This window comes from Callionymus lyra, chromosome 6 (assembly GCF_982586985.1).
Source record: "Callionymus lyra chromosome 6, fCalLyr1.hap1.1, whole genome shotgun sequence".
NCBI classification, from domain to species: Eukaryota; Metazoa; Chordata; class Actinopteri; order Syngnathiformes; family Callionymidae; genus Callionymus; species Callionymus lyra.
The window spans coordinates 13,259,756-13,282,888 of NC_141823.1; the positions used below are offsets into that span (position 1 = coordinate 13,259,756).

At 36.8% G+C, this 23,133-nt stretch overlaps 1 protein-coding gene across 2 annotated transcripts in view; it reads left to right on the top strand.

The window, feature by feature from the left end:
• Nucleotides 1–23,133, top strand: part of lmo1 (LIM domain only 1) — a 138,559-nt gene that overhangs the window by 20,563 nt on the left and 94,863 nt on the right. Inside the window, exons 3-4 of one of the 2 annotated variants that reach the window (XM_087793755.1) lie at nt 2,108–2,233; nt 5,909–6,041. In XM_087793755.1, the coding sequence (XP_087649881.1) occupies nt 2,108–2,233; nt 5,909–6,014 (232 nt within the window). In that variant the 3' untranslated portion in view covers nt 6,015–6,041. Of the gene's footprint in view, nt 1–2,107; nt 2,234–5,908; nt 6,053–23,133 lie in introns of those variants that run through there. The other variant, XM_087793754.1, reaches the window with a different exon arrangement.

The window sequence follows — 23,133 nt, forward strand, 5'->3', positions numbered from 1 at the left end:
CTGTGGAATTAGCATTTCATCTCCCCTTCTTTAGAGCCTTTGCAAGCCTTTAATTAAAACTAAAATAATTAGAAAACCATCCCATAATCAAAGTTTTACAGCCATAACAATAGTCCATTTGTGCAAGATTATCTTTCGAAGGTCAACTCTGTACGGAACATTTTGAAAGTAATTACTGAAATTACTTTATTTTAAAAACATGTTTTTATCCTTAATCATATTTATCATTTAGTCATCTTGTGTTTTAAACCTTAAGTGTATTTCCTGTTTTTACAACACTGCAAGGTTGTGTGTGACTGATGCTTAATTAATAAAGTTTAATTGAATTTCCGTACTAAACTACGAATTAAAAACTACATTTAGAATGGCTTCACAGGGACTTCATTCATAGCTAAAAATGATCATCAAGTTGCTAAAATAAATAGAAGAATTGATAAATAATGAAGCACCCTTAATTATTCTTTCTTTATTTTCAGTTTTTAAAATTGATATCTCTAAAATAATATTAACGTTATTTATTTTTACTTAAACAACCTGCTATGACCAAATTCGAAACAAAAGCACATGCTAGTTTGATTTAAATACCATAAAAAAACATGTATCTTTCAACATTTTTATTCCATACCGTCCAACCAACGTGGAGTCAGATTGGTCTGTTCATATTCCAGTTGGTTTAACTTCACAGGAAGAGGGAATTAAATATGTTTTTTGTTTGTTTTTTTATCCCCCGCTCTGATCGTTATAAGCCAGTTGACTTGGATGTTACAATATCAGGTTAAACTCAGACATTCATTTCTGGCTGGAGATCAACATTTGTATTTTTTTTGTTTGAGTTTCATACATTTTGAGGTCCGCTTTAAAGCTCTGCCAAAATGGGTAAAAGAGCGTTTCTCACTGCTATATAAAGGTTTTTCTTTAAATGTATTTGTTGCAGCTGCCTTTGAACTGACAGTAACACTGGCTTGTCGTTTTTTTGGTTCATTTATTTTTGGCCAAATTGGCCATGATGAAGAAGAAATCGAAAAAAAACAATGACTATAGATGGCATTTTAAAGGGGACTCCCTCTGAAAAACAACATAGCGGTGGATGTGACACAAAACTATTTCACTTTAGACTGAATTAACTTTATTAAGTGTGGTCTTGAAAGCGAACCACGAGCTAAAAATGATATTAAACAAGGATTTATTTCCCTCATTACGACACAGATTGTTGTTCGTCTATGTCAGTCCCGAGGAATCCGAGTCCAACATCTATAAAAGGGAACGTGGTCGGTTCAGTAATGACTTCATCTCCCGATCTCTGACAAGACAAACACGCCGGGTTAACATCCACGACGACCAGCCCGGGCGAATCAAAAAAAAAGTTCGGAGGAGGAAAAGTTTGACGTCCTTATGGTGTGACAATCTCTCATATCTTGTCGAGATAGGAGAAGTTCTTCTTCTGCAAAAAATATTTCAACCTATCTCCGATTCCGAATCTCCAAATTAAACATGGAGGCAGGCAGTTGGAAAAGTGAAAATGTAAATGAGACTTGAGGAAAAGTGTTTGAGGATCAACCCGAGTGACTCTTTGCTCTGAAGCTGACCTTTTTTTTTTCTCTCTCGCTCTTTGCATTAATTGCCGTCAGAATCCTTGAAAGAGAAGCTTTGGTGGAGTCACTTTTTGGGGCGTATATGAACACATTTAAAGTCGTGTTAGTGCTTCACTTGTAAGGCCTGTCCAAACTGGAAACAGACGATGAGTTTCGAGAAAAACAAACAACTTTTTTTTTTTATATATTTTATAAATTTTGGATCACTGACTTCATTAAAGTCTTGTGAAAGAAAGTTTTGAGGTGCAGTAAAAGAATTAATAGGTCAACACGTTGAGCTCAGATTGTTGTTTTTGGATTGTGCAAGGGAGAAATTCTTTGCAGATTAAAGCCATGTGATCATTTTTAATTGGATCATTAGCCAAGAATTATGATGTGTTTGTCAAAATAGGATTCACGCTACAGAGGAACAGTTTTTTTTCACTCTGTGGTATTTCTATCTGCCCCCATGTTGGCTCATTTATTGCATCAAGGTAAAGAGAAGGTGAGTTAATCTCTGCCTCTCTGTCTTTCAGGCTCTTTGGTACGACCGGGAACTGCGCAGCCTGCAGTAAACTGATCCCAGCCTTTGAAATGGTGATGAGAGCCAGAGATAATGTTTACCATTTGGACTGTTTTGCCTGTCAGCTTTGTAATCAGAGGTAAGTCTCAGAACCGCTCGCATCGAAATGAATGAAAATATACTTTTTATTTTACTTATTCAATCACCCATTAAAATGTTGCACTTTCATGACCAGTATGTGTCAAGAATTTAGGTGGAAGTCACGGTTCTACCCGGGTTTGTAGATGCAGATACAGGTGACGATATGGAACATGAGAGTACAGTAGAGGAGGCACAGACAAGAACAATAAGCCAGTTGTATTTGCTCAAAGCAGGAATCACTATCAACCATACATACATTTTTTTCAAGTCCAAAAGAAGAAGTAGTATTTCACGATACTGTATCGTTTTTTTAAGATCAATTTTTAATAAAAATAATGATAATAATAAACATCATATTTATATAGCACTTTTTGGGACACGCAAAGACGCTTTACAAGTAAATATTTAATATATATATTTGTGTACGTGTATTTTATTTTTCACTTTCAAATCATATTTTGTTTTTTAAACATAGTTCTTTTATCATTAACGCTTAAATTATTTGTTTTTAAAATAAAAAGTCCTCCGCAGCTAAAGGAACAATGATGACTGAGGACAAGAGGATACAGTCGACTCCAGCAGCTTTTAAAGCTGATGTTTTTGGACGTATTTTGTTTTAAAAACAAATGAAAGCAGTTACGACTTCTTCAAGAGTATGTAAATTCTGCAACACCAGAGTCAAGTACTCGACAATACTACAAATATATAAGGAGTTCCAATGTTAAATTGGTGTCTGTCTCTTTGGTTCAGAATATAAAAGAGGTAAAACGTCTACTTTTTTTGAAGGGACTTGAAATAAATTTACAATAATTGACAAATTGAGCAAGAAACACAAACAGCGAATGCTACTACGCTCAGGCAATCCTCTCCCAGGATACAGAAATGTTTGTCATGTTGCATCCGACCACCAGTATTGTCGCTTGTGAGTAAATCAAATGGACGAAGTAGCCGAAGAAACCTACGCTTTTAATTAAAATACAAATTAGCAGCAGAATCTCATGATGTAATGAAAATTATTTAATGTAATTTTAAATAAAAAAGGACAAAACAAACACCAAGATGCAAGAGTGCAACTAAACAAAGTGCAGGAGTTGTGGTAACAGTAAGAAATAATCATGAACTTAAGATAATAACAAGTCATCAGTGATTGGCTAATGAAAGGAACAAAATCCCAACATTTTAACATTACATTTCTGTTTAAAGAAACTATTCCAGGTCATGGTGATATATTCTTTTTCTCCCTCAATGACTAGTTGAAAAAAAGATAGATAGCATATGATAAAAATGATGCTGTAACTTCTTTGTATTGATGGAAATAATAAAGAAGTACACTTTTAATTCTAGCTTGACGAAAGGTTAAAGGAGAAAAAGAATTGTGTTTTGCAGGATTTTCGGAGGATTAGTCATTTCATTTCAAGCAGTGGCCACTCTCCACAGCTTAGTGTCACCGACTAAAGATTGGGCTGATCTTAAAGAAATACAAACAGACTTTCTTTTTCCAGACGACAACCCAAAATTTGGTCCCAAACAAACCGAGAACATATTAGTTTTGTTACTACGAAATCTCCTAACATTTGTTTGGTCGTACAGTTTGCTCCGTCAAACGGTGTCTCATTAAAAACCCGGAGCGTCCAGGCGACCTCAGGAATGATATTTCATTAACATTTAAGGAGCCAAACCCCAAATTGAGTCTTTTTCTCGTTAATGCTGTTGGCGAAGGTGCTGGTCTTTTTCCAAGCCCGAGCGTCCTTTGCATGCTTGTCAGGGGTGCTGTGACCTTGTTCTCCGACACAGCAGAAGCCCATTAACCTTCTGCAGACCGGCTTCAGTTACCATAGTGAACAGCTGCTCTGAGGGAATCATGACGGTCGTCTCTCTCCTCAGTCGGGCCGACACGGTCTAACCTGGAGCGGTCTTGCTGTGACCAAGTCTTTTTTAGACCAGGCTGGTGTATAACTGGGGACCAAACGGTCCAGGATCGTGTTCTTATCTGAACTTCTCATTATGAAGCACTTTCTCACACGCAAACATCCCCCTGGAAGCTGCTGTGTTCTAGTTTTCCGATCCGAAAATTGCATTAGAGGACGAGATTACTGTTAAAAAGTCATGGAGTTTGAGGGAAACTTGAGGCAAGGTTAGCGTTTGTTCCTCGTGAGTCAAGTGGGCGTTTATGTCTGCCGTCTTTGTAAATCGTTTTAATCCGACGCGTATGTGGAACCGCAGAGTTCTGCTGGCTTTTTTTTATCTCCAACCGTCTTCGGAAATAAAAGAAATGGAGACGATTTTAAATTCTCCTCTTAGACTCCGTGGTGACATCTGTCATCGTGTTTGGTGAAAGTAGAACAAATCGTTCATTTTCCTAAATGTTTGACAGATTTGAGGAGTCAAGTCTACTCCGTACGAAAATGATTCTTTTCCAATACGATCTTTTTCCCTCACCATTTTAAAAAGTGATCCTTAAAAATGGAGCTTTTTTTAGACACACACACAAAGCTCCGAAAATGACTTTAGACGATTTAGTGAACTTGACAGGCCTGTATGTGGCGCTGTATTGACGAACCAAATGTCTTAGAATTATGTTTTTTTCTTCCTTTAAATATTTTTTTTTTTCATATATATATATATATATATTGGTTGTTTAAAAAAAAATCTGGTGTTCATGTTGCCCTTTATTTTGTGTTTTTTACGATAAACCTGATATAATTATAGAAGTTATAGGTGGACAGTTTTAGAAATGGAAATATTTTCAGTGACTGTATATGATATATATATATATATATATATATATATATATATATATATATATGCTAAACTATTATGATGCAGCAATACTAGATCATAGTATTGCACTTTAACAAGTACTTTTATACTCAGTTACATTCAAAATGTTGCACTATTACTGTAGATTAAAGGCTCAAAGGCAACTTTAACTGAAGTGTATTTATAATATTTTATTTTAAATATTTTAAATTTCACCTGAGAATTTTTTCAGTATTTTAAGCCATTTTTAATTCTTTTTTTTTCATGTGATTTAATGTTTTGGCCAAATATTAAAAACGTGGGTTGTTTGCTGCTCATTATAATGACAAAATACTTCTTTTAATATACATTCATTTTAAATTAAAATACTATTTATTTCTGGTTAACTCCAGAGAAGACGGGAAATTGGGAAGAAAAATAAAAGAATAGTTTGACTTCCAGATGTATCTATTGGTGAAACACAGAAATGATCATTAAATAAAAAGCAAGTTCACTAATAATTTGGACAAACAATGATAGAAATGCAGCTATCGGAGGGTAAAAAAGGATAAAAAGGATGAAGAAAACCAATTTGTATTAATTTAGGACATGAAGATGAGTGACGAGGGACGATACACATGGCATGTTGGTTAAGAGGAGGCTGACTCGCCATGGCAACCGCTGATGGGGAAGATAAAGAAGCTTTTAAGAAGAACGTCCTCATCAATTGATTACTGATACAGAGCTACAGGGTTGAGTGTTTTTTTAAATCAAAGTTGGGTGTAACACACACCAGCTCCTGCAGGTGGCACTGTGAGTGAAATGCTCTGAGGGTTTGTTGATGTTGCAGTTGTATCATCCACTGTGTAGCAACTATGCGACTCTTTGTAATCACGATTTTTAAAAAAAATGTGTGTTTCTGCTTTGCCAACAGGTTCTGCGTGGGAGACAAGTTTTTCCTGAAAAACAACATGATTTTGTGTCAAATGGACTATGAGGAGGGTCAGCTGAACGGGAGCTTTGAGACACAGGTCCAATAGTCGGAACCACGCGGCAGACACAATCGGGTCCACACACACACACACACACGCATACACACATACATATACACACACACAAACTCACACAAGATGGATGTTCTGCACTTGGAAAAAAGACAAGCGTCTGTCTGCTTGCCTGCAATACTTTTTGAGACCCCTTTATTGGTCCCTGAGGACTCTATTGTAAATGTATTTTTTTGCCGCTCCCACACCCCAACACTGAGCAGTTACAAAGTTGTGTACAGTTGTGCCTGCTTAGCTGAGCACTGTATTGCTTGTATGTTTTTTGTGAAATTTGTTTGGGATTTTTCCTTTTAGAAATGGTTCATCGGAGGGTATGTACAGTCTCGTTTCTCTGTATATATAAACTGGAACATTTATTTTATCAAATGTAATGCAATTTTATTACTAGTGTGAATTAAAGATTCTTAAATGTTGATATTGAGTTTCTCTCTTGTACCAAAAAAACCAAAGTTGTCGGAGAGGTCGACCCGCCGGGGGTTGATGTGTAATCATGTCTCCGAAAACTGCAACGCTGTAATCGCCTTGCAAGAGAAAAAATATATTTGAAGTCCTTCTTTCAAAAAAAACGTGATGCAACAAAACAAGTTTTATTACATTTTACAAAAGCTCGGATGGAATTAGAAATGCTGTTTAAAAAGAAGAAAAAAAAAATGAAGAAATCATCATTTTTATTTGGAATAAAAGAATGCTTCTCCAAAACTGTGTCGTGAAGTTGAAGGTCATTATATGAGAGAAACCATTTCCAGAAACATGGACTCGTCTTTGACTGTGTGATCAAATAAATCAAAGTAAAAATGAATGTATCGAGGGGTTGCAGCGTCTGCGTCTCTGGTAGTTAAATGAAAACTCATGTCACCGTGATGACACGACGGCAACACTGACTCACGCAACAAAACCAGGAAAAAAAACATTGTCAAAAAATGCTAGCTACTTTTTTCCCCCCAAATCTTGTACTTATCTGACTTATTATTAAATATTACCACTTAATCGTTGAACTAGACGTTATATATTAGAGCACATGCCACAAAGTTGATTCATGTCAATGTTGAGATAAAGATACTGGTGTTTAAGAGACTATCGTTGTCACGAACGAAGCGACTCATACTTCCCAAATTTACGATTGAGCTTTTCGTCCCTGCTTTACGGTAATACACAGTACCAAACCAGATAGCTACTCAACCCAACGTAGCTTTATCTATGTAGCACTTTAAAACAACAGGAGCAGGAAAAAAAAAGGTCGTCTGCAAGGACAGAATTTATAGCACAAAATAAAAACAGTTAATAACAGTAATAACAATAAAACAAGTGAAAGGCATGAAAACAGCTGCTCTTATTAGGAAATGCTACCTCTGGTTAGCATGTTAGCATATGGTTTCAAAGTCAATAAATGACTAAATGTGCTCATAACACCTCAATCCTAAAAATGCTCCTCAAAATAGAGGCCACACCAACATCAACTGAATTCCAAAACACTCACATGTTATTATAAAACAATGTGATATTTTATGTCTTCTTCTATGGTACTTTGCTCACGTTGTCCCTGCAGGAGCAGAGGAAGTACTACACAAACAACTACACTTGTAAGGCTGAATAGTTATATACTATTATTATTATTTATGGAGTATTTACAATGATACAGTAAGGGACCATATAATATTGCTTTAACCTCAAAGTGACATTTTTTTAAGGTCAGTCAAAAACTAAACATAAATAATTAAATATAACATATTTTAAATTGATGTAAAACATTTTACATTGAATATTTACGGTAGATTTGATTGAAATAATCTGAAATAATCATGAAAAATAAAAAAAAAAGTCAACAAAGATTTGAATGACTCTTAAAAGAAGGAGTTTTTTTTTCATTTCTGCCACCAAAGATCTATTCATAAGTCCTTAATTTAAAGAATTTAATGTTCATTTTTTTTTCATTAAGGACTTTTTACATATATATATATATATTAACCGTTCAGGAATGACATATGAGTGATTTAAGACCTCTTTCTTTCAACCTTTTTTCTTTGCAGAGAGCACACATTTCTTCAATATTAGCATTAGCATTTCTGTCATCTTTTTTTCTTGTTACGAAAAGTAGTTTAGCTCGTAGCTTGTGTACTCCAGGCAAACTAAATTCTTCAAAGTCACAACTTATAGTCCAACTAAAACTACTTTTTATAATGTTGTTTTGTGCTCTATAGAAGAGAAGTACTAGTCTGTGTATAAACATGTCTGTGTCGCATGTTAGCCCTTTTAGCTTCTGCAACTAACAAGCCTAAAAAATCGATTTATTTAATTTTTCGGAACAATTTCTCACGTCAAGGCTTCAATGCAATATGGATGTTACAGACGAGCAGTATGAAGGTATTTCTATGTTTTTAAGTGCATCTTTTCGTACGAGGATGTCGAAGTAAATGAGCTCCGTTCGCGGCCCTCAAATGAACATACATTTCTGCCTTTAACTCCAAAAACACAGATTACTCTGAAATTAATTCCAAACCTTGGTGGACATGAGCGTGAGTAGAACAGCAGTGGAATATGAATTGTTGATGAACTATTAAACAAATTAATATTAGGGTCCGATGACAAAATAGCAAGTGAGAAAACAAGCAGTTGTCTCGCCTGCAGTTAATACAAAACTGTGAAGCGAGAATTCTGAGCTGCTCTAGTAGAAGAACTCACATTTCTCTGATCCTTAAAACTCTTCACTGGCTGCCAGTTTCTTTCAGGATCAATCTTAAAATTCTGGTTCTTACTTTCAGATCTATTCATGGTCAGGCTCCTCCTTACATCAGTGATCTGATCCAGCCTTACACCCCAGCTCGGGCTCTGAGGTCTGTGGATCAGAATCTACTGATGGTTCCTGAACACGCTTCTGGACCAGAGGAGAGAAATCCTTCCAGGCTGTTGCTCTTAAGCTTTGAAACGATCTTCCTCTCCCTCTGTGTTTGATGATCTACTGACTCCTTCAAGAAACATCTTAAGATATTCTTATTTGTGCTTTCTTCTAAATTTTCTTGGGACTCCTGTGTTTGTCTTAAGAGTCTTGGCCTTTTAAAGCATGTATTTTAACTGTATATTGTTTTTTAAAAGTCTGGTCTGAGAAAAGAGCTTTACAAATAATAATTCCTTACTTACAGTTAATATACAGTAGTGTCGACTTTAAAATGACGACATCACGCGCCGTCTAGCCTCATGCGTGACATCTTTTACTCCAGTGTTTTGTTCGCCTTGCGTCAGTAATTCACACGATCGTTTTAGAGATTCTTTTCCGAGACCCTCGCCGACGGATCAAATCCCAGCTGAAGTCTCGACTTCTTCAACCAGAGTTCAAGCCTTTAGTCTAATCATTTCTTCTAGAATCCCACCCCCTGCCGCGAGACGGTTGTTTTTTTAGCATAGCGGCCGTTATCGCAACTTAAACTGGTTTAAACTGGTGGTATTTTTCCGTCGATGCTGCAGAGTTTGGAATCCACCGCAGGTGCAACATCCTGCAGGCGCTCCTCCCAGCAGCAGGGGCACACATACGATTTAGCTTCCACGTAAAAAAAAAAGAGCATTAATTAGGAATTCATTAAAAATTCACACTCACAGGCAGGTGTTGAAATAAAGGATTAGGTAGACATCAATTATACCACATAAGAGAACATTTTAATTGCAATTCCTGGATTGATTTACAGAGGGGGAAACAAGCAGGCACCATGCAATATGGCTGATTGCTCATTTTCTGGAAAAAATAATGAGAATCCCACCTCACCCCGGTTACACACACACAACTATACGAGCTTTGTCAACACAATCCCTCCGTATAGACAGTCGTTCAGGTTAGATATCTGAAATCCCGACGGTGTGTATATATAACGTGGGGGGGGGCTCGTAAAGGCGGCGGTCCGGCAGCCTGGCGTTCCCATCTGCTCCCGACAGCGGAGAAAAGTTCTTAAGCACCAAACGTTGAGCTGTTATAACTCAAGTTGTGAATCCTCCAACCTCCTCTGTGTTCCTGATTACCCGCATTATGGCATCTGCTTAATTAGCTTGGCTTGTGTCATATGCCGCACACACGGGGGTGTTAAAAAGTGCCCTTCCCACTCGCTCATTATCGGCCCGGATTCTGTGAAGTCTAATCTCTCCAGGCAGACATTCACGGGCGACACAGGGACAGATGTCAGCGGATCCTCGGTCGTTTATGACCGAAAATCAACACATACGTGTCAGAGAGAGAGAGAGAGAGGGAGGGAGGCGGAGGCGCGTCGAGGCGCAGATGAAAGACGCGCTCAAAGTCATGCGGGTCCGGGGAATACGCCGGGAGAAGGGATGAGTGTCTCGTGGCTCGTTAATGAACCGTAGATTTATGGGTCTCGAAGACCCGGTCTTCGGGAGTCTGAGGTCTTTGGTCCCGGTATTCTCTCGGTCTCGGGGTGGTTTGAGAAGAAAGCGGTTCAAGACATGATCTTGGCCTGCTAACGCCATCTTGCTAATGCTAGTTTGATGTTGCATCAGGGTCAAGGTGACCCAAGGTCCCGAAAACAAATGTGTTTGTGGTATCCCTTGTGTTGTCTCTGGGTGAAGGCAACCCAAAGTCCCGAAAACAAATGTGTTTGAGGTATCCCTTGTGTTACATCAGGGTCAAGGCGACCCAAAGTCCAAAAGACAAATGTGTTTGTGGTGTCCCTTGCGTTACATCACTGTCAGAATGACCCAAAGGCCTAATTACAAATGTGTTTGTCATAACCCTTGTGTTATGTCAGGGTCAAGGTGACCCAAGGTCCCGAAAACAAATGTGTTTGTGGTATCCCTTGTGTTTTCTCTGGGTGAAGGCAACCCAAAGTCCCGAAAACAAATGTGTTTGAGGTATCCCTTGTGTTACATCAGGGTCAAGGCGACCCAAAGTCCAAAAGACAAATGTGTTTGTGGTGTCCCTTGCGTTACATCAGGGTCAAAGTGACCCAAAGTCCCAAAAACAAATGTGTTTGTCATAACCCTTGTGTTATGTCAGGGTCAAGGTGACCCAAAGTCCCAAAAACAAATGCGTTTGTCATAACCCTTGTGTTACATCAGGGTGAAGGTGTCCCGAAGTCGAGAAACCAATGCGTTTGTGGTATCCCTTGTGTTATATCACGGTCAGAATGACCCAAAGGCCTAATTACAAATGTGTTTGTGCTATCCCTTGTGTTGTCTAGGGTCAAGGTGACCCAAAGGCCCAAAAACAAATGCATTTGAGGTATCCCTTGTGTTACATCAGGGTCAAGGCGACCCAAAGTCCAAAAGACAAATGTGTTTGTGGTGTCCCTTGCGTTACATCAGGGTCAAAGTGACCCAAAGTCCCAAAAACAAATGCGTTTGTCATAACCCTTGTGTTACATCAGGGTGAAGGTGTCCCGAAGTCGAGAAACCAATGCGTTTGTGGTATCCCTTGTGTTATATCACGGTCAGAATGACCCAAAGGCCTAATTACAAATGTGTTTGTGCTATCCCTTGTGTTGTCTAGGGGCCAAGGTGACCCGAAGGATGGGCCATATAATAATGAAAGATATATTTTGTCAGTCAAACAATTACATTTATACTTTAAGAAGTATAAAATAAGACTTAATGTTTGAAAAGTTGTTTGAAAAGTGTTTCATATTTGTGGTAGCTTATATATACAGCGAACTTGATTAAAGGTATTTTTCCAGTTTTTCTTCTTAGGCAAAATCCAATTTTTCTCAGCAAGTGTCGCCTTCACTGCCCAAAACTCAATCATCTAAAATCCTAACGAATAAATGAATATAAAAAAAAAGCCAATAGAGATTTGAATTTGTAACATGATTTGAGATTTGAACCTTATTTGTTCCCTTCCTCCAATACCTTTGTTTTCATTTTAGACTTTTTTAAACAGATAATCATTTTCTTGTTTGTATCAGGTTTGATATATTTCTGGTACACTTGAGTGTTTTCACAGGCAGCCCATTCTGAAGCCAAATATATTAATTTGTCAAATGAAAAAGTTAATTTAGTTTTGTTTCTCTAGAAGATTTTTAAATCCTCACAAAACATACATTTCTTTATGCTGAAAAAATGCCCCCCACAATCTCACCTCACTATATTTAATATATATATATATATATACTATTTTTAATTAAATATATTTTGCCTGTTATTCTTCTCAGGCAAAAGCATGTTTAAATTACATGCTGCATATTTATTTATAGGTTTTATTGACAAGGTAAGTGTAGCCTTCACTGCCCATGGTCTCAACACTCTGGTCTCCATAGACTCACTTGGTTTTAATTACAAGCCTAATGTACAACAAACAAAAAATAAACGTACCCTTCAAATTTAAAAAAAAGTATTCTGTGCAAGAAGTTTTTAATGTTTTATTACCAAACACCAGTTTTACTGTGCATTTAAAAATAGTTCTTAGATCTTGATTCAAGAGTACTTGTCATTATACAGCATTCAAAATGCTCAGTTTTTGTTTAGACATCTGGCATTAAAACAGTACACAAAACACAAAGTAGAAGAGACGTTTTATCTGACATTTAGCAACTGCGTAATACAATACAATAGTAATAAAAAAAGAAAGCTTCATGGCTTCCTATACCAAGTTTATAATATTGTATTTATTTAAAGACAAACTATACATAACATTCAGTAGAAAATCTTTCTTTCAAAAACTCTTCTAAAAACCTGTTACTGACTTCCTTTATGTTCAGATCCAGTTGACGGGTTTGGTCGATGAGTCCCGGTAGGATGAGGTAGGTGTGAAGATTGTGTCTGGCAGAACAGTCCAAAAAATGTAATTGCTTGATATTTTAAGAGTGTAATAAATAGCGTAACCTTCTCTGCCAGAGGGAACTTGAACAAGGGTTGACAGAAGTGACTCTGGATGTCCATAAACATTGAAATGTTGAAGTCATCGGAGGAAATAAACATTCTTGAAATGGAACCGAACCATTTATTCAAACCCACCTGGGAGCAAACACATTTCTACTTCCTGCCTGGACGCTGGAAATTGGCCGTCGTGACGAGGGGCAGGTACAGAGTTCCCATGATTCTTAGCTAGAGCACTCTTAATTCCATCCAAAATCCATTTTTCTGTTTTAAAGTTCATTCCGTGTCACTTCTTCTGTTGTAAAAGTAAAAGTAAAAACTGTTTTTACTTGCATCCAATACCAGCGACCGCCATAACCCTGCGTGTATTTTATTGCTTACGACTGGCAATGTTGACGAAGATTTAAAAAATACATTAAATGCAACTTTACAAGGTCAGACTTTGCACTGAACTGATCCATTTTGACTCGGAACATTCATCCATTTTCTCCCAAATATCGCAACCATCTCAACCATCATTCAAGTGGTTTGGAAGGTGTTGAAGAGTCACGAATGAATACTGCGAGAGTAAAATAACTATTTATTTTTTCATTAGTATTTCAATTTATATATGTTTTACCTTTGTTTTCCTTTTATTTTCCCATTTGCTAGTATTTATGCAAAATCTACAAGTCATATTAAAATGTTCAGATATATTATATTGTTTTTAAAATGTCCTTTTATGTTTTGGGCAAATAGTTTCTTGAATATTATTTCTTAAATAAACGTTTCTCTTTCAAAATAAAATCTAATGTTGGAAAAAAAAACGAGATGATTTATCCATGTTTGTTTTTTTTCAAAGATCTCTACAACTATATACATATAAATATATACAAAAATAGCAAATATATTTACATGTATAGATATTTCTGCAGAAATCCCTTTAATGTAATAAAATTATATATATATATATATATATATTGAGTTATCCACTCCGGAATACGGCTCAATTATTTTTAATTTATAGAAGAAATTAAATTATATTTTTCAATATTATTATTATGATATTTTTTCCAATTATTTTTAGGCAAATATATAAGAGTGATGTGTTTTAGATACAAAAGTGATGCTTGAGGACAAAAAGAAAGATTGTTTTTAATGCATTAAAATGCGTCAACAAATAAACACAGTTGGAGTCCAAGATTAATCGTATTCCACCAATAAACAGCTTGTGCCGAGCGTCGCATAGAAAAATGAAATAAATGGCGACAGATGCATGAACTTGCCCTGAAAGAGGTTTTGCTTACTCTGTGATCTCATTCTTAAATGAAACCAATTTGCCTAGAAATTGGTTCTAAGGCCTAATGCTGAACTCTGAACATCAGCAGCAGCCCCGCCACACACACGCACACACACACACACACACACACTCTTTACAAACACTTTCACAGTCACACAGCATTCACCCCTTCCTCAGCTGCAAATCATGTTTGACTTTGAAGTGCTAATTTCGGAAGTTTAGCCAATTTTTATTTGCCGCTTTGAAATGTATCCCCTAAGCTGCTGCACCAGCAATGCAATATACAGACCTTTACAATGAGGGATAAGTGGCCAAAATGAGAAATGCCTGGTTTTCTTCAGAATATTATATAACTGTGAATAATCCCCACATAGCATTTCCTGCCATCAGCACCTCAATTTATATTTAAAATATTGTGCAGACCTTCTACTCTCTGCTCTTCTTCACTGTCCACCGTCAATCTGTAGCCAGTCCTAATTCAACATCTAAAACACTCATCTGAAAATAGTCCTTATTTTTGTAAATAAGGAAGTAAAAATACTACATTTATCTAGTCATTAGTACAACAGGCAGCCTAGAAAACAAATGTTCCCAAGCGTCAAAGTAACGGTTTTGATAGAGTTGAGAAATATGTACATTTATACTAAAAATGTGTAGATGATGATCGTTAACATATTGACGATTGAACCATCAACTATTTCAGTGGCAGTGGAGGCTAAACAACGTTATTGAAAAGCTAGCATCGACAATGAATCAAGAGAGACGTTGTTTTTTCTTTCTTTCTTTTGCTAGTTCAGCAGCAGCAGTGAGAAGCCATACAAGTGAATGACAAAACATTTTTAAATCCGAATTAAACTATCGTACACAAGGAAACCAAAATGTAAACATCTGTTGAGGAAAATATAAATGAAGGAATACAAAATAAATAACATTTTCTTTATATGTAAACTGTCAATTTGTTGTTTGTTACTAGATAACTACTAAGCAGTTAATATATTTGCATTTACTTTTTTCCCCTATGTTTGTTTTTCTGTTTTTAAGTAAAATACATGTATTTTAAGTGTAAATCAAAGTTGATTTTCTTATCGTTGATGTAACAAATTAAGGTGGAAAATATCTCTAAATGGGTCATGTGTTTTACAGGAACACGTAACTGATCCAGAAATGCCAAAAAAGATTAATTATTTTTAAGGAAACAAAACAAAAAAGTTGCAAAAGAAAAGTGTCATGGACAGAAGAAGAGGTGCCCAACAAAGACAGATTTGGATTTGGATTATTTTCAAAATATTAATAAGTAAGTAAGTAAGTAATATTTATAGAGCGCTTTTCTAGACCAGGGTCACAATAAATAATCAAAACAATATGCCTAAAAGGTCAAGACACCATCGAGAACAACACAGGAGTCTCAGGGAATCGAGCTAAATTATTTATATCATATATATATCATATTTCAGCGGAAAAAAAACCTTTGAAAAATAACAAAAGTAAAGAAACAACAGGCAAGTTAAGTTGAATGTTTTAAAGTCTGGGGTCTGGAACACTTAAAGTCAGGACGTGGTGCTATCATGACCATACAATGTCAAACTAAAGGTATAATAAATAGTAGTATTTCTAGTAGTAATTGTGTGATTTTATATCGTTAACGAAAAGACAGAATTCCAATGATCTTTCCACATCGTAAGAATGGTTTAAACGCATTATTAAAGTGATAGTTCACCCAAAATGTAACCAATTTTCTACTCACCCTCATGCTGACTAAGTTGTGGGAGAATTTCAGTGTAATCTGTTGTTCTCATGCGAAAAGACATAAAAAGGCAAAAACATGCTACATCGGGAACACGGTAAATATCGCGCAAGTGTGTAGACAATAGACATTAGGAGTATGTCCTAAATCATGCACTTCTGCACTAACACTTAATATTTTGAGTGCATAAGTGCGTCCCAATGAGCAGTGTGCGAAAATTTTGCACGCAATAGGCACTCAATTGGCGCACTCAAATGGCCTGAAAATTGAAGGTGGATCTATGGACACTTTCCACCCTCAACGGCCGCCATCTTGATGACGTAGATGACGCTTAAACGGAAGCTACATCACTGACAACACTTCTTCGAGCAGATACCGGCGTACTATACAATCGAGAAAACACACATTTTTTTAACACAAAACAACACAACAACAGTCATAACACAACGAAACGCAACTGAATTACTTGCTTCAATTGCCGAAAAGCTCTGTCAAGTGTCGGCGTGTTGGGTTCCAACGGCCGGTCTCAATTAGTATTAGCATTAGCATAGCTGTCGATTCATTTTCAGTAAGTGTGTAGCGGCAGTGTTTGTTTAAGACATAATACCCTTTCAAAATTTGAACCCTGCACAAGTAAGTGCACTGTTCTACAGTGTACTGTAAAGCAGTGAACCATTTGAGAATGCATGCGAGTTACACAAGCTTTAACCCGAGTTCTTCTTGTGTAGCATGTTAGCATTTTAGCTTCTTCCACAAACAATCTTAAAAATATAGATCCATTAAAAATGAGTATGAATAATTTCTCTTGTCTAACAAGAGATGGACGTTATATACGTCTGGAGGTATTTGAATGTTTTTAAGTGTCTTTTTGGATCTGAAGGTTAAAGAAAAATGTCCGTCGTTGGCAACCTTCAAATGAAAACACATTTCTGCCTATGACTCCAAAAAAAAGGCAGATTACTCTTTAAATAATCCCAACCTTTAGTGGAAAAAAAGAGGGTGATAAGAAAATGATATTTGAATTTCATGCTGAACCATCCTTTTAAGTGAGTCAAGCAGACGTTGAATAAGTCACCAATTATTCCGGTGACACAATAAAACGTGAGATCTCTGTTGCGCTGACATACTTCGGCAGCGCAGGTACAGGAAGCCTCATATATGATTAATTAATTGCGGCGAGCCGCCATCTGTGTTTTAACTGATTAAATAGCTCGCGAAGTGAGTCGCTGCGTTTGAAGTCAACCTTTGGGGAACGAGCCTCCGTCTTTGTGTTCCTACCTTGATTAAGCACAATAACTCCGGCACTTCCTCCAGCCTCGCATTTCAAAGTCTCTTTTTAATTCGGGGAAGGTAAGGGCACAAAGGATCTGGCGCTACTTTAAAATCCCGCCCGTTTTCACGAGACAAACAGATGTTGCTCCATTTCAACGTTTTTTTTTTTTTTTTTAATTGTCCATCCCAAGTTTTACAAGACGACCGAGCGAGCATCAAGCTTTGGGCACAGAATTGATTCCACCACCTGAGATCCATCATAGCAAAAAGCTTTAAAAGGTCACACATGTAATAAGTTCCTATGGTCTGACTCTGTCCAATAATAGGCCTTTAGTCTGCCGTGGACCCGCTGATATATAGAAATAATTGAGTAATCTCTGGACCATTCAATTCAATCGTGGAGCTCGGTGACAGTGCAGGACCAGCTGGGCTCAAAGAGGTGATCCTGGAGACTCTCTGCAGGGAAGTAGATTATTCCTCTCATGCTCCTCCAACACGGCAATGCCACGGAAGGACGCTGACATTTTCTCGAAGCTCCTCCAAGAAAAAGTGTATTATATGGTGCCAGTGTATAAAAAGATCAAGGAATGAATGTTAATTTAATTTAATTTAAGTGTCACCACAAGAAGATGTCTGGAGTATGTCGACGTTAAGAAAACCTATTTCAGACCCTGAACGCCTCATATTATCCACGTTGTTTTTACACAGAAACAAGCCACACAGATACAACAAAAGCCAACAGAGCGAGCGCAGACCTCCACCAAGCAGCTTATTTGCTAAAATGCTCTAATTTATTTTGTTACTGTCGAATGATCCATATAAATAAATTGCATGTGGAATAAAAATTCGATTTTAATGGCATGTACATGGCATATACAGTTATTTATTCCGTGGAAATCGCTAGCACAGCACACACAATAAGAGCGAGGAAGAGGGCGACGCAGGGGCCGATAAAAGTCCCCATGACTCTATGTATGTGGCCCTTATGGTGGCAAAGGAAAACTAAAACGGAAAAAGTCGACATTTTGATGACAGCTAAAAAACAACTTATATCTATCCATCTATCTATCTATGTTTAAGATGTTATTTAATGTCTCGCAACTATACCAAAGAAAATTACTAATGGGTGGAACCTTCACTGATAATAGCAATAAAAATAAATCTGATTCCATTAATAACTCTTGAGATATCCTGCTTTTTATATACATGTATAGACAGAAACAATAAATGAAACAAGAAAAAGTAGCAAAATGACAACCAGAATAATGCCACGACGACCAAAATGTCAAGTAACTTTTCTTTAAAGTTCAACTAATGTGCTGATTTAAGTGTGTCTTAAATAGATGTTGGACTCTATTGTATCATCAGTGTCTGTTTGTACAAAACACTCTTTTTATTGAAATATTAATATTATAAAAGGATCTTAAGCCCCGCCCACTGAAAATATGCGTTTCTAGAGTTTAAATGTTGTTTACCATAACCACACCCATTTTCCTGTGATTGGTCAAACATTAAGGTTTGTCCCCCTCCGTCATCAATTCCGAAAGTATCCATCTTCAAGGGACTCGTTGTATAAACAAAGCGATTACAGCTGGCTTGAAGAAGAGCTATTATTAAGTCACAATAGATTCCGTTGTTGTAACATCTTGCTCGACGGGATTTCAGACGGGTGAAAACTTTATAAATTAATAAGTTCAAAACATGAAAACTTACTAAATCTTGGAGAGGAAGACTTCAACATTTGAAACATGAAAGTGAGTCAGCAACGTTAGGTTTTCACATTAGTAATCCTTTAAAAAAATAAAAAAATAAATACATTAGAGAGACTGTAGATAGTTGTGTTGAAGGAGATAGAGTAACACAAACATGGAAAGACAACAAAAATATAAAATGTCAGGAAAATAATCAACATACAGATTCATTGATCGGCTCTGATGTCATGATGGCCAAATTAATAAAGGTTTCCATCCTGCAACTTTTTTTTTCTTCTTTCCAACAGCCTTATTATATCTCGTCAAGTGTCGTTACTGTCCTCATGTAGTCGTCATCTCTCTTTGTTAGAGGCGTCATGAGATGACACACGTTTAAAGGTCAAAACTTCATCAGGAAAACACAAATACTGAAGCGAGAACCATGTTCACATACTTGAGACTTGCTTCTCCTCTTCCTCTCTGAGGAGGAAATCAACATCTGCTCGTGTATCTAGTCGTTCTCAGGTCGCACTCGTTTAAGAAACCCTTCCAACGGAGGAACAAATGTGTTTTCGTCAACAGCTAGATTAGCTTGTTTGCAGACCTCATACTGAGATCACATATTTCACCACAGTCTTTACACATCCTTTTGTTTTTTCCGAGGAGCACAAATGTCCCCATTACAATGGTGCTCCGCACACTTACACACTCACAACATGACAGATTTAGAAATATGACTTAAACCAGAACAGATGGCCATTAAAAGTAAAACACAGTAATTCAATCTGGCTAATGGGAGGAAAGCCACAAATGGCCCCATTCTCATTTCTTTGACTAAGAAAGTGAAGTGAATTGCTTCTCCAGCTTTGAAGCCTCAGCCCTCCGTCATAGTGTGTTTCTGTGTTCTCCATGCATATTAGAAGACATTTGAAAGGAAAACAGTGTATATTTACCAGACATGTCTCACCGTGCGCGCACACACACACACACACACACACACACAAGCTATTAGTGCCAGACAGACGGGCGATGTATTGAAATTGATTGTTACGAAAGATTACCCTCTTCAGGAAGCTATTTCACAAACTGCATTTGAAGATTCATGTAGCCACGGAGACCCACTCGGACATGTGCTGTGCAAGAACAATTACCGTGCATTATCACAGAGGTCTGCGGTCCGACATGGACGTGAAACCCTCTCCAAGAGCGTCTCGTTGGGACGATAGTTCAGTTCGATAGCAGGCTAGACTACCTTGAGAACGGATCTCATGTTTACATCTACTTGTTATCTATACCATAGTGGATCAAATTCAGTCGTTTACATGTATGTTTTTCATTTGGTCAACATGTTGCACGCAAACGGTCAAAGCCACAAAATGAAGGTTTACTTTAAAACATCCATTTATGGATTTTTTTTTTACAGGAACACAAAGATTTACAAAAATATTTATATCATAAGACATATTTATCAATTTATTCACTAGTATTTTTGTTTATTTTCTGTTTTAACGCTCTATTATTTAGCTGTTTGATGATTTAATCTCTTGTACACACTTAAAACATCATTTATTTAAATATATATATTATTTTAGATTCATTTATTATTACTCATATTTTATTTATATATTTATTTCCAAATGTATCGTTGTTCATTCTAATTTAATTTGCTCTGTTGTTTGTTTGGGCTCAGGGTGATTTTAATTTGTGTTATCTTGTCTATCTGTCCTAAAATATATACATGACAGGCCTTATGACTATGATTGTTTTGTGACTGTTTTATTTTGACAGGTTACAAAATGCTTTTAGTTTGTTATCAGGCTCCGCCTCCTCTCAACTCCCGCTTCACTGAATCCATTTGTTCGAGGTCGAAAATATTGAGTATCCACTGTAAAAATACATTTTTACAATTCACAACCAAAAATTCCTTTCACCAAAAAAAGTAGTAAAACAACTGAATGAAACCAACAAATCAAGGCTTTAAAAAATGTTAATAGACAAAATGTTCCATAAATAAATTGAAACATGGGAGTTATTCTCTAGTCGTGAAGATTTGATGAAAAAGCTTTGTTGTTAGGACAGTGTATCATGATACAGTGTCTTCATTTTGAACGGCCACTAGATGGCGCTCTGAGTTTGTACATGGGGGCAGTTTTCACTGAATTAGCAGATAAGAAGCAAATATTATAAAGCAGACAGTGCCACCTAGTGGCCTTTTTAAAACGATGACACCGTTTCATGATACAGTGATTTGAGAAAATATTGGCAACTTGTTGTGGTTATAATTAAAGAATAAACTGAAATATTTGTTTTCTTGATGAGAACTAGTGTGAAATATCAGTATTTTTAATTGATTTAAACAAAAATAAAATGCATTTAGTCGAGTGAAAAACCACTAAAAGAGCCTGGATGTAAAAAAAACTGATAGAACCTACAGTTTGGTGGAAAGACAAGAACAAGAAAAACACACTACTTTCCACTATATTACAATCAAAATGTAAACAGAAACCGTTTCACACCATTTATTCCCAGCTCTCCAGGGAAGCATCGGGGTCGATGTAGATGAAACCCAGACGAGGTTGCGAGTCCGACGCCGCGCACACAAACACAGTGGAAACACATCAGTCAACTCCCTTATGGAATGTTTATTTGAAGGAAGGTTCAGGAAGGTCTTCACCCGCCCTCCAGACATGACTAATTATCTGAACGCAGATTGAATCGACTCTCAACAGACATGACGACGGACTGAAATAACTGATCCGATGTGAAACACATCTGTGTCTATTAGGAATAAGTAATGTGTGTCTGCAGGGAGGACTTCTTGGGGAAGTAAATTTAGTTTGTGTTAAGCAGCAATATAGCACGGACACTCCCCGTCAATCTTTCCAAGGTGCTATATTAACCTGCCGCACACACAAACTTCCCGAGCCTATTGTTGACAGCCTTTATTAACCTAATGCACTTTGTGATGTATCGCATAATAACCCTGTCTGTGACTGCAGGGCGTTGCTCTTATTATGGGCTACTGAGCAAATCAGGCAAAATTATTGTAATGAGAGCACATCTACATACAACAGCAAAATGAGTTCATTACTCTAAGTTAAAGCAGCAAAGTTAGCAAAAAAAAGAAATGGATGGTTTTATTAAAGTTGAATTGAATTTCACGCGGAAACAGAGTTAGGCGAAGATGGCAAACAGCAAAATGTAATAATAATTACTTTTGTGTTATTGAAAGGGTTGAAGGTTTGTGATTCGTCATCTGTATTTAAAGAGAAGATTGAAATTCCAACACCTACACACGAGCTGAAGTTTGTTCAGTCGCTTAAACGTCTGATAAAAGCTTAATAAGTCAAAGAAAAGAGAGAGAAATGGGTTTTAAACGCTGTCGTTTGACTCCAGGAGTTGTTGAAATCAGAATCATTACTTTCTCTCAGTATTCTTAGATAATTGTAGCGTCAACACGACTTGCGGGCTCTCACTGAACCAGAGTCACAAACTAAAGTGTATCTTAACAACTCATATTCACATGCATTCTGTAACAGCAACACAACAAGTGATTCACAAAACAAGATGGCCGACTCACCAGAACATCTTGACCTTCTCACCAGGAGTTCCTCCAGTTGAATTTGTAACAACAGTGTCTACGTTTGTAAAACAACCAATACATCGGAAACTAACTCGTTCCTTCTTTCGGAGCTTATTCTCACTTAGGTACATTTGAGAGCAGCTCGGAAATTTCTGCTTCCTAATATAAAATGGCCGCCCCACGTGGCATTCAGGTAAACTCTGTAAAAAAGTATTATTCATTTAAGTCAAATAGTATTTGTACAGAACTTGAAATGAGCATCAAACTCAATTAATAATTTCAACTTTTATTTTGATTCAGCCATATCTGATATTAGTGTGTCTAAAATAAAAAACACATTAATCAATTTGAAATGAAAACTACATCTCCCATGATGCTTGTTGATTTCACGACCTCTGAAGTGATGGCCTCGTTCCTCAGGTTTAACAGAACAAGCAGAGATCATAAAGGTCAGCAATTCATCCCAAGAAGAGCGAAATCGATGCTGAAAGAAAAACAATTTAATAAAAGTAAATGTATAAAAATGGAAGTTTATATCAGAGCTTCAGGAAGAAAAGAAACAATCCTTCACTGCAGTTCAATTCTGACGAATATCCGTGTTGAAAGGATTTTTGGATGTCACGATCTTAGGATATCAAGATCTTTAGATTTTGAAACATGTTGGGATGTCGGGATCTTCATTTGTTGGGACCTTTGGATTTCAGGATCTCGGGGATGTC